This window comes from Bos mutus, chromosome X, assembly GCF_027580195.1.
Source record: "Bos mutus isolate GX-2022 chromosome X, NWIPB_WYAK_1.1, whole genome shotgun sequence".
Lineage (NCBI taxonomy): Eukaryota > Metazoa > Chordata > Mammalia > Artiodactyla > Bovidae > Bos > Bos mutus.
In genome coordinates, this window is record NC_091646.1 from 107,740,335 (window position 1) to 107,752,801 (window position 12,467).

Consider the following 12,467-nt stretch of genomic DNA (forward strand, 5'->3'; position numbering starts at 1 on the left):
AGGTCCATGGATGAACCTGGAGGGCATTGTGCTAAGTGAAATAAGCCAGACACAGAAGGACAAATACTACATGATACCATTTATATGAAGAATCTTAAAATAGTAAAACTCCACATTTTCTTTAACCAGAAATTTCTTCCTTGTTGGTTAGAATTTTGTCTGGAGAAATAGTTCTCTTTATTTTTTTCAGCTTTTCTCCTTTATTTTGAACTTTCTTCCCACTTCATGTAAGATTTGAAATGGACATAGGCCAATAGTGTTTCAGATGATACTGTTGGCTGAGTGAAAATTCCAACAGATGTTTGGATAATAGTCTTCCCCATTACTGTATTTCTTTCCTCTGTTTCAATTTTGCATTTTGTATTATAAAAGCAACTGGCTAAAGCTTCTGGCTGCCAGGCAGTCTGTAACATACAGTCACAAAGATTAACTTCTATTTCCCCTCAGTCTTGTTCTCATGCAAATGCTCTCTATGCCCATTTACACACAGGTTCATGGATTTCCATATTGTGGTCTTTTCCTTTTGAACAAGGTGTATATTTCCATTACCATAAATAAGTGATAAATCCCATCTCACTAAGTCTCAGTGATACCCAGAGAATAATATATTTACCTTTTTAAAAGTTAGAAATGATTTCAAAATTACTGAAAAGTGTGCAAGACTAGCACAAAGAACACCCATACACTCTTCACCCAGATTCACCTATTGTTAATACTTTATCCCATTTCCTTTATCATTTGCTAACATTCTCTATTACTATGTTTTTTTCTGAACCATTTAAGAGTAAATTACATACATCATAGCTTTTCACTCCTAAATTCTTCAGTATGTGTTTCCTAAGAATAAAGAAATTCTCTTATGTATCCACAGTACAGTTATTAACTTTAACAGATATGATGTTGATGCAGTGCTTTTAACTAATCCACCATTCATATTCCAGTCTTGACCATTGACCCAATAATATATTTTATGACATATAGAACCCGATATTGTCCTATATAGTCTAGAATCAGGTACTGGACTTAATTGTCATATTTGTAGCATCCTTTAATTTGGAGCATTTCTTCAGCCTTTCTTTGTCTTTAATGACATTGTTATTCTTTTTTAAAGTTCCCTTTTGTTTGTTTATTATGCTGTTCCTTGAGTGTATCTGATGTTTCCTCATGATTGTATTCAGATTATGCATTTTTGGCTTCCATCACGTAAGTGATGTGTTCTCCTTAGGATATCACATCAGGAGACAATGTGTACATGCCCTTCACTGGTGATGCTGATTTTGATCACCTGATCAAAGGTGTGATCTGATTTCTTCTCTGCATAGTTACTAGTTTTCCCTTTGCAACTAATAATCAATCTGTGCAGTGATACTTTAAGGCCATAAAAATATCCTGCTTCCTCATCAAATCCATCCTACTTCCATCCCTCTTTTAGCATCAATCAATAATTCTCGCCTGATCCAAACTTTACTCTGATGATGGCAAAATAATGATTTTTCCAAGTGAGCATCCCATCCCACATTTACAAGTTGCCACTCTGCATTTTACTGTAAGCAAAGTCTCATCCTTCATTTGTTTATATTTTTACTTCTCAGTACGGACTCATGAATTCTATTTTTTCATTCGTTTATAATTCTTTACTGCCCTTACTTATTTTGGTGCTCAGATCGCCCAAATTTAGCCAGTTGGAGCTTTTTAAGCTGACTGCTGAGTCCTTATATTCTCCCATCATTTTCTTGAGCACTTCCTTACTTTGCAACATAACAAAAGGTTATTGGCTCATTTTAGACCATACCCTGCTCCAGCCTTGAAATCAGCCATTTTTCCAAGGAACCCTGGTCCATTTACATCCCAGGATGTTATTACAGACCAAGACCTGGGTACTAGAAAATACACACACAATACACCCATGTACATATACATATTCACACATAATATACGTACCCACATACACATGTACCCACCTGTGTATGTGCATACACATGTATGCATACACGTGTATGCACATACACATACACATTTTAGAAATAACGAGTTCATACCAATATCTCCAGCCCATCCCCACAGGTTCTTTCTTGCCGCCCCCCCGTTTCACACTTGGATGTTCCTACTTCCACAGTGAGAACCCTGGCTCCCAATAGCATCAACACATATACTCATTTACTCAATCCCATAGCATATCTGAAATAGTTTCAGAATGGTGTTGCCCATACCGCTACAAAAACAAACAATACTGGAGCATCTGTTGACAGTTCTCTTCTTGCCCTTTTCTGTGATTGTTGACATTTGAAATGCAGGTGGCTTCATTTGGTTTGTTTGCTTTCAGTTTTAGACCCCACTCTTACCATTCATATTGGTGTCATTTAATGTTTTAAATTTCTAAAACATTATTTCTGAAAGGGAAAGGTATGAAAAAAAAAAAAAGGTATACTCAGAGAAGTGTCATTCTCTCTTGCATTCTTTTAATCCTCTTCCCCTACCCCCATCCCTTGTACGTAACCAGCTTCATTATTTTCTGATTTTTCTTTCCTGTTGTTATTATTGCTTTGTAAATCTAAGCAAATAATGTAGGTTTTCTAATTTGCCTTTCTTTCTTGCATGAAAAAGGTAGCATACTACTTATACTCTTTTGTAATTTTATTTTTAAAATTAGCAGTATATCTTGGAAATCATTCCATTATCAGTTCATAGAAATCTCCCACCTTCTTGTTTCATAGCTGCATAATACTTCATTGTGAAGATTGTTTTCTCTTTTGATTTTTTGTTTTGTATTGGTATAAGTATACCTGAAAGATCATATATTTCCCTCCTACTGTTAAAATTTAATATGTATTTTATGACTCATACTGTGCATTGATACACTGGCAGTCAAGCCCTCCAACATTTTTTTTCTGGCCCTCATCCTTATTGGCATTTCATGAGAATCAATGAACATTGCCACCAATTATTCTTCTTTCTATAGCATATCTGTTTGTACTCCATTATGCTTCTTTTTCTAGTTTTAATTTAGACTTCTACTTCCCCCAAAGTTAATTACAAAACCTTCCTGATCATATCTTTCTCAAATCGATTATCATTATTTCATTTTTAATCTTTACTAAAGCTGCATAGAAATAACTAAATCCACCAGCCATTTTCTCTGCCCTTTCTTTTCCATCCTCTGGTATAATTATGGTTAAAAAGTGTTAAAGTGAAAAGCAGATAACAGAAGAGATAAGTGTAAATTCACAGACTGGAATGTCGATCCCTCTTTTATCAAAATTTAGCTAAATACATGTTTTTAATTATGTATATTTTTCTCTGTTTAAGTCAATGTTTATGGTCTAAAGAGTTTCAAAAGCAGAAACCTAGATCTCTGGTCCCTTTCCCTACTTGGAAGGGAAGAAGGTTCCAGAAAACAAATTTGTTCCTGGACTGCCCAACCTCAAATGAGTATTGGAATCAGAAACAGGGAGGGGTAAAACAAGTACTGTGAAGTAAGGAGATGCTATTTTACTTTGACTATCATGTCATCTCCTTGGCTTCCCTATGACACCTTGGAGCCCACCAAGATTAGAAGCAAGGGTGAGAATGGTGTGGGAGAGCTGAATCATAAGCCTTGAAAGATTTGCTGCCTTGCAGTGACAAAGGAACATTGTTTGCTCCATGAATTGTGGAGCAGTGTAGTGGAGAGAACACTGGACTAGGTTAAAGAGACCAGGGTTCTACTCTCAGTGCCACTCTCAGCTCTCTGTGGCCTTGGGCAAGTCACTTTCCTTCTCTCTTAGTTTCCTATTTGTACAATGAGGGAAATATGGTGTCTAGTTGGCCTTTTGGCTCTGAGATTCCTTGTTATTCTGTTCTGCTCTACCCATTCAAGGGTCAGACTCAGATCTCAGAGGATTGAACCTTTGGGGTGAAGATCTAGAGATGCTATGAAAGATGTGATTCTGTGATTTTGTGTAGAAGTTTCCCCTGTATTCTTTGGCAGAAAACTGAAGTAACTTTTCACTAGTGCTTACATTCAATTACCAGAGGCAAGAAGCCTGGCATAAGCTTAGCTCTGTGGGAGAAAAGAAGCAGAGGGGATTCATCTCCCTATGTCTTCCACGACTCAAAACAAAATGAAATTTGCTTAGGGGGGCTTGTGATGAATACTCAGTATGCTTCTCATCCTGCCTTTTTTACATTAACATCCTTGCTTTCCCCACATTACAGGCCTGTATAATTCTGTGGATAGCTGGATGATCGTGCCCAACATCAAACAGAACCATTACACAGTCCACGGACTGCAGAGTGGAACACGCTACATCTTCATTGTTAAAGCCATAAACCAAGCAGGCAGCCGGAACAGTGAACCTACCCGACTCAAAACAAACAGTACGTTGTGGTGATCGCAAAAGGAGACAGTAGCTTTGCCCTCCTAAGCAGCGAGTACTCTTAGCCTGACGCTGGCACCTCCAACAGCAGTGTAAGAGGGCAGAGGCACCAAGTAGAGAAGCTTTGTTGTTGGAGTCTGTGCTTTGGGCCAGGGGGGTTGTTTGTGCCCCTGGGAGGTATGTGGACACAGAGATATACAGAAAACAGCTGATGGCTTGGGAGGATATTAGTGAAGAGTTTTTTTTGTCTGTTTATTTTTGACTGTGCTGGGTGTTCATTGCTGCATGTGGGCTTTCTCTAGTTGTGGCAAGCTGGGGCTACTCTCTAGTTGCCATGCACGGGCTTCTCGTCGTAGTGGCTTCTCTAGTTGCAGAGTACAGGCTCTAGGCGCATGGGCTTCACTGGTTGCAACATGCAGGCTCAGTAGTTGTGGCTCGCAGGCTTCGCTGCCCCACGGTATGTGGAATCTTCCCAGACCAGGGATCGAACCCATGTCCCCTGCCTTGGCAGGCAGATTCTTAATCACTGGCCCACCAGGAAAGTCCAGTGAAGATTTTTCTCTGCATTCTGCCTTCATACTTGGGGTGCAACTGAGTAAAAGAGTACTGTTTGTAATATTCTGGTAAAATTCTCCTTCAGAGAAGCCAAACCTGTTAGGAATGCTTTTTGACAGGAAAATCCATCTAATTTAGCTTGTCAAATATTATTTGTGAGCAGCTTAAACAAATAGTATTTTTTTCTCTCTTTCATATAGCAAGAAGCTCAAAGGTAGGCAGTTCAGGGCTGGTGCATGTCATAAAAGACCAAGACCCCGCCTCCTTTTATGTGTTGGCTTATTGCTACATGGTCCCAACCTACCCACTGCAACCTCCAAATGACATTTCTTTTCAAGATAGAAATAAGGGGGAAAACACTGGTACATTCAATGACTATCCCTTTTACCAAGAATGTAGGCATTTTCCCAGAAGTTTCCTCCACCCCATCTGACTTCTGCTTCTATCTTCTTAGTCACCCCTAGCAGCAAGGGAGGCTAGGAGCTTGAGTATTTAGCTTTTCTTGCCTCTACAGTAAAAGCAGGTAAGAGAAAAAAAAGTAGTGGGTGGGTGTTACATTGACCAACGGTGTCTGTCAGATGTGTTTTGTATTATACAGCTCTTGCCATACCCAGCTGTTGGCTCCTAGTAACTAACTACTTTTGTCATATGACTTTAAGGAATTCTTTGTTGGGAATGATCCTACACAACAGATATTTTCTCTAATTATTGATGATGCAACAATCACTCTAACAAAGTGAGCTATTAGATGTTATTTACATCCCAGTAATTACAGGGCAAAACAATTTGTCCTGTAGTTGAGTTATTCTCAGGTGTTTTGTTCTGCCACCAAGCAGCAATTATCTCATCTATCCCCTCACTTTGCCTTACCTGAAATACTCCTTCCCCTAAAATCTGTTCAAATCCCAAACCATCCACTGAAATAAAGCAAAGTACAAAAGTTATTTGAGAATAGGAGACCTTGAGAGCCCCTTTTAACTTGATAGTCTATGAAGGGGGGACAGCTTATTTTTATTTTGTAGAAAACAGTGGCTTCTGTCCTGCTTCTTTCATATAATCCAAACACCAGTCAGCTTTCACTGACTCAAGAATGATCATTATGTCTAGGTTCCTCTGATAGTGATGGTCCTGCAGAAACAGGAGAGAATTCTAACATACTTTCTCATGCATTTTCTTTTTTTTTTTTTCTACTTTATGTTTCAGGCCAACCCTTTAAACTGGATCCCAAAATGACTCACAAGAAGTTGAAGATTTCCAATGATGGATTGCAGATGGAGAAGGAAGAAAGCTCTCTGAAGAAGAGCCATACTCCAGAGAGATTTAGTGGCACTGGGTGCTATGGGGCAGCAGGAAATATATTCATTGACAGCGGTTGCCACTACTGGGAGGTGGTCATGGGGTCCTCCACATGGTGAGTGGATCCAACTTTTCCTTCCCCCTGTTGTTAGGTTCCTGGGAGATTCAGTTTGATAGTATAAGTATAATACCAGTAAGTCAAGGTTAAAAGGCAAGTGATGGAAACCACTCTTAGAAAAACGTTCCAGTTTTTAAAAAATCAAATCATGTATGCCATTCCCCCAAATCATCCCATGAATCCCCAGTCCAGGTTCGATGCAGGATACAGGAAGCTTGGGGCTGGTGCACTAGGATGACCCAGAGGGATGGTATGGGGAGGGAGGTGGGAGGGGGGTTCAGGATTGGGGAACACATGTACGCCTGTGGTGGATTCATGTTGATGTATGGCAAAACCAATACAATATTGTAAAGTAAAAAAATAATAATAATAAATAAAATAATACTGGTAAAAATAAAAAAAATCAAATCATGGAAAATATACTGAGCTAGGAGTTGAAAATTACAGCACTCTAATTGCTAATTTTTTTTAAAGCTCTAGTGCTATCATTGTTATGGATCTAAATATAAACTATTTAAGGAAGAAACGTGTCTTCTATTGCTTAGATGTCCTGTATGATGTCTGTGCTGTGCTGTGCTTAGTCGCTCAGTCATGTCCAACTCTTTGCGACCCCATGTACTGTAGCCTGCCAGGCTCTTCTGTCCATGGGCTTCTCCAGGCAAGAATACTGGGATAGGTTCCCATTTCCTCCTCCAGGGGATCTTCCCAACTTAGGGATCGAACCCAGGTCTCCTGCATTGCAGGCAGATTCTTTACCATCTGAGCCACAGGGAAGCCCAATGGTGTCTAGCATAACTCAGATCATGAATAGATGTAATCTCCTTTCCATTGTCTCACAGGTATGCAGTTGGCGTTGCCTATAAATCAGCTCCCAAGAATGAATGGATTGGCAAGAACGCCTCCTCGTGGGTCTTCTCGCGATGCAATAGTAACTTCGTAGTGAGACATAACAACAAGGAAATGCTGGTAGACGTGCCTCCACAGTTGAAGCGCCTGGGTGTCCTTCTGGATTATGACAACAACATGCTGTCTTTCTATGACCCAGCTAACTCTCTCCATCTTCATACTTTTGATGTGACCTTCATTCTTCCCGTTTGTCCAACATTCACAATTTGGAACAAATCCCTAATGATCCTGTCTGGCTTGCCTGCCCCAGATTTTATTGATTACCCTGAGCGGCAGGAATGCAACTGCAGGCCTCAAGAATCCCCTTATGTTTCTGGGATGAAAGCTTGCCATTAAGTTTCAAGAGAGCATGTAATAATTCACTGGCTCTCCAGTTCAGCAGTGCTTCCCCTCCTAAACCTCAGTTAGTGTCCAATATACACGATACAAAAATGAAGTTCATTTGAAGCATCCAAAAGAACTAGATATTATAGATTTAATTTTTGTGCATTAAAGCTTATATTTGAATTAATGTATTGAGTTTCTCAGAACAAATTATGAGTAGTCTGGGTTCAAGCCACTGGAGAACAAATTTGGAGAATTCTTCTCTTGTCATTGAAGAATTCAAAATTCCCAGTGATTTAGGAGTATAAATGATATTGGAAGGAATTCTAGGTAAATAATGTATAAAGATGCTCTGAACAAGGGGCTAGCCAGCCAGAAAGCAGGGATGTGTCAGCCTTTCTAGTACTGGCTGATTTGGTCAAGTAGAATTTTGAAATGTCAAATGATCCCATATTATATGTAGCTTTTTATGAAAACCTACAATCAAGGATTTATTATAAAGAAAACATGTATGTGTATATATAATATATATATATAAAATGAATAAATAATATATATTATATATTCATTTTATAATTATATATACATAATGAGCTTTTTAATTTACTCATTTGAGTGAGAAATATATTGGAAGGGAAAATAAATTATACCATCCATTTTTGTCCCCTAAAGGGAACATCAAAATCATTTCTCCCCTCCCCCATTCATCCCTCCATTCGTCCCTCTGCTCACACACACATGCACATGCAATAGTGACACAGATGGTGGGAAGAGCTCTAGACTGGATTAGGAGACTTGGGGAGACAAGACTGCACAAGAGACGCTCTTGCTGGGTAGAAAATTGATCCAGGTAGTTGTGTTATGTGTAGCACACTTTCATTGGTGCTACCTAATGGAGAAAGTTTGTCTGAACTGTTAAAAATTCTGTCACAGAATATTTCAAAGACAGTTTTACTAGTCTCAAGTAGCATACAGTTGCTAGAATTAGGCTTAAAAAAACAAGAGTTGCATAATGGAGGTTCTTTAGGAACCGGCTTTCTTTACTTAATAAGAATGGAGTGTTGTAGATGCAACAACTATTTCCATATAAATGGACTTATATTTTCAGATAAAACACTTCTGAAGTGCTTAAGAATGCCTGAGAATAGTCTGTTTTCTTAAACAGGTTGAATAATCATTCTTCTCCTGATCTTGTTTACACTATTCATTTGCTTAGCCAACCCTTCATGGCAAATGCAGATGTAAACTTCAACCCAGTCCTTATTGCAATCATTGAAGGGAATTAAGCTTTATGGTTGATGCTTCTGTCAGTTCCTCTTCTGTAATTTGGAGTGTCAGCACCAGAGCTTTCTCCTTTCAGGAGCTAAGTCGGCTTCAAAGAGTCTACTTCTTGGGAGTTGTGAAAATATTACTGTCATATAACATGGTAGTTGTAACAAGCCCCCAGATTGGAACCTTGAAACAATGCCAAAACTTCTCCCCTTCTTCCTTTCCACCACCTTGGTAGGTGTTCATTCCTTCATTCATTCAACAAGTTATTAGATGCCAGGTACCACGCTAGAGCTGACATATTGATAATCCACAGTTCCTGCTGTCAAATGACTTCGTATTCTGCAGGAGAGACAAAATATCTATAAAAATCCCCTAAATTACAGTTTTGTACTGTTTTTACACCTAACACGGAAAGCAAGACTGATTCAGATACAGATGGCAGGCTCAAACTTACCTATCTAGTGGCAAAGTCAGTATTTGGGGTTTTAAAAACCCTACATACTTAGTGCTAATCAGGAAACAAGCAACCTCAGTAAGATTCAGCAGTGCTGGGAAATAGTTTGCTGTGTGGGAAAGCTCATCATAGCCTTTGAATTAAAATAATCTATTTCCTCTGCCATTTACTAGCTGTGTGACCCAGGGCAAGTACTTCACTTCTTTGAGCCGCTGTTTCCTCTTCTGTACAGTAATACCTACCTCACAAGGCTGTTTGCAAAGATGAAAAAAGATAGCACATGTAAACTGCTTAGCACAGCACCTGGCATTTAGTTAAGTATGGCATTAGTATGGCATACTTAACTATGAAGCATGGCATTTTGCTAAGTATGCAACAAATATTACTCTCCTTTGCTCAGCCTCAGCCCCAATACAGTGTAGCAGTGCTTTTAAATGGATGTCTTTCATTTCCAAGTTAACTCTGGGTCTCTCTCTCCTCTAGGGCCTATGCCCAAATTCTTAAACAAAACAGATGATTTCAACCCCTTCATAAAACATTTCACTGGCATTCAATAGAAAGTCCCAGTTACTTACTTACAGTTTGGCTTTTCAAGTCCCTATTTGCTTTCACAGCTTCATCTTTTGCCACCTTCCCCCTCACATTGATCGTTCTAGCCAAGCTTAACTATTTACACAAGTTGTTCTCTGGGCCTGGAATAGAGACATTAGTAACTTTTTTGATGTCTAGAGTAAACAGCAAGAATTGTTCTTAAATTAAGGGAATAGTGTGAAAATGCTGTCAATGCAGAACACTCCACCTCCATTCCAGTTCCAATTTTCTTTAACTTAACCTCGGGTCTCCGATGCCATTCATTTTTTGTGCCTTTATATTGTAGTGCCCCAGGACAAAGCTTCATTGTCTCCACCCTACTTTTGACTCTAGCCTGGGCTACCTTTCCCTACTTCTGCCCCACAATAGATTTAATTCCTGAACCCCTAGGTTGGGTTATGTTCTCCTCTTGGGAGCTCCCATGGCACCATGATCATGCCCCCTTCTCAGCAATAATCACATTGTATAACAGTGTTTTTCAAAGTGTGATCCTCAGACCACCTGTTAGAACTATTTTTGGTGTTTGTTAAAACAGTTGATTTTTAAAGTAGACCTCCAACCTAGATCTACTTAATTAAAATGTCTGGGCACATAAGTGGAATTTAGCATTTTTAACAAGCTCCCCCAGGTAATTCTGATGCATACCAAGGTTTGATATTTAAGAATCATCCTCCTTCCTAGACTGTGAATACCTTGAGGGCAGGGGTTGTGTCTTTTTTGTTGTGGTGGTATTCTTAACACCTGACATAGTGTGTGGAACAGAGTAGTTGCCTGGCTAATGTTAATTGCGTGAATGTATGAATGAATGAATAATCAAAGTTTCCCTGTTGTACTCTGGTATCCATATTGGTGTTTTCTGGGCAGAAAAGCTTGGCTACTCCATTTGAGCTGTACTGATATTATTTTGCAAATGTCCTAGAACTCATACATATAAATGAGTATTGTCTTCCTCAAAAGCTCTTGGGGAATTGTTTGGAATTGTTTGGAGCATGTGGCACAATTGTTTTCAATAATTTTTCAGTCTCTTCAAACTCTGTTCTTTGAATGTGGATTTATGTTTTGGTTATTGCCAAAAATCACTCAGAGCTAAGCCTACTGAATAAAGTAGGAAATTAAACTGGGTTTGGGGTAAGCAATGAAGTTTCTGAGCCAAATAATGAAAAGTACGTTCCAAAAAAAAAAAAATGGTGGGGATGTGGTGAATCCCAGATACTTTAGTAAACTTAAGGACTTTCATAGAATTCTGGCAATTCCAGGTACCTTAGGAGAAGTCATTGACTACCTCTAGCTAAACCCAGTTGGACAAAGGAAGTAAGACCTTTATTTAACATCTTCATGGAAGGTGACTGCATAAGTTTTCATTGTTGCTCTCCTCAGTCTGTTCTCCTACAATCCTTTCTCCTAGCAAATTATTCTTTTGTCTGCAATTTATGCTTATTTTTACTTTTTATATTGTCTTATTGAAAAAAGCACAAAAATAACAATAAAGTTAAACATGTTTTGACATATGAAAGAAATTTTAATGCCACATTGGAGTTCTGGCTACTTGTATGTAAGAGTAACTGCATCTGTATGTGTTTTTATCATGTGATTCTGTTGTGTAAACTCTGGATGCAGTGACTTTCAAATTGCAGCAAAATCATGTCCATGTTCTTCTCAGCTAAAATACACTAGGTGAATTTTCTAAGCTTCCATGGTTTACATATTTATATATGACTACCTGGATGGAGCAATCCACGAATGGACTTTTTGATAAGCGCAAATATTTGATACCATTTCTTCTACAGAATGGAGAATGTGAGGCTGACAGATGAGAACCTCTCCCACACTTATTTCAATTCCTGAAGCCAACTGCAGCCTCACAGCCATTGGGCTATACTTGGCTGTGTATTTCAGGTTGGCCAGGTTGACTGCCATCAGGTCAGGTGAAACTGCCTTCTACAGTCTGATCTGCCAGCTTCAGACATATGCTATGTCGTTGTTGTTGGCTAGAATATTTATTGGACTATTGTTGGACTATTTTTTATCAAATATTTTATCCCAGGCTTGTTTGCCCTGGGAGCTTTGGACCAATAGTGTCTCTCCTAGTGACAAAAACCTGAGCATCTGCGGATTACACAGCCTCATCCCTCTAAAATATCCCAGCCCATCCAAAAATGCTATATTATGAATTAAATAAATATATATGTATTCATGAGTTCTTGATTGTCTCTCGCTGAAGTTTGAATTGGGGGAAGATTGAAAGGAAGAAGGTCCCGAGTTACTGAAATGACAGGGGGGATTGATTACCGTATTAATAGGTAAAGATTCAGGCAGGGAGGATCTGGAACATCTGGATATTGAGATCCAATCATGAAGACTTTGGTTTCAGGAGCAGGATACAGTCAGAAAGACTAAAGAAATGAAGGTATAAGGCCCAATATAAACATGGCACGTTCATGTTTCAGTGATTGGGCCAGAAGCTGGGAATTAGGGAACAAAGAAAACCCCAGTGCTGGAAAGTGAAAGTCGCTCAGTCGTGTCCGATTCTTTGCGACCCCATGGACTGTATCCATGTAATTTTCCAGGCCAGAGTACTGGAGTGGGTAGCCTTTCC

The 12,467-nt window shown here is 39.0% G+C and overlaps 1 protein-coding gene across 5 annotated transcripts in view; it reads left to right on the top strand.

The window, feature by feature from the left end:
* MID2 (midline 2) overlaps window positions 1-12,068 on the top strand; it is a 102,940-nt gene extending 90,872 nt beyond the window's left edge. For all 5 annotated transcript variants that reach the window (XM_070365656.1, XM_070365655.1, XM_070365657.1 and 2 more), the window contains exons 8-10: window positions 4,195-4,356; window positions 6,114-6,321; window positions 7,164-12,068. In XM_070365656.1, coding sequence (XP_070221757.1) covers window positions 4,195-4,356; window positions 6,114-6,321; window positions 7,164-7,566 — 773 coding nt within the window. In that variant the 3' untranslated portion in view covers window positions 7,567-12,068. The remainder of the gene's footprint in view (window positions 1-4,194; window positions 4,357-6,113; window positions 6,322-7,163) is intronic.
* Window positions 12,069-12,467: the final 399 nt, after the last annotated feature.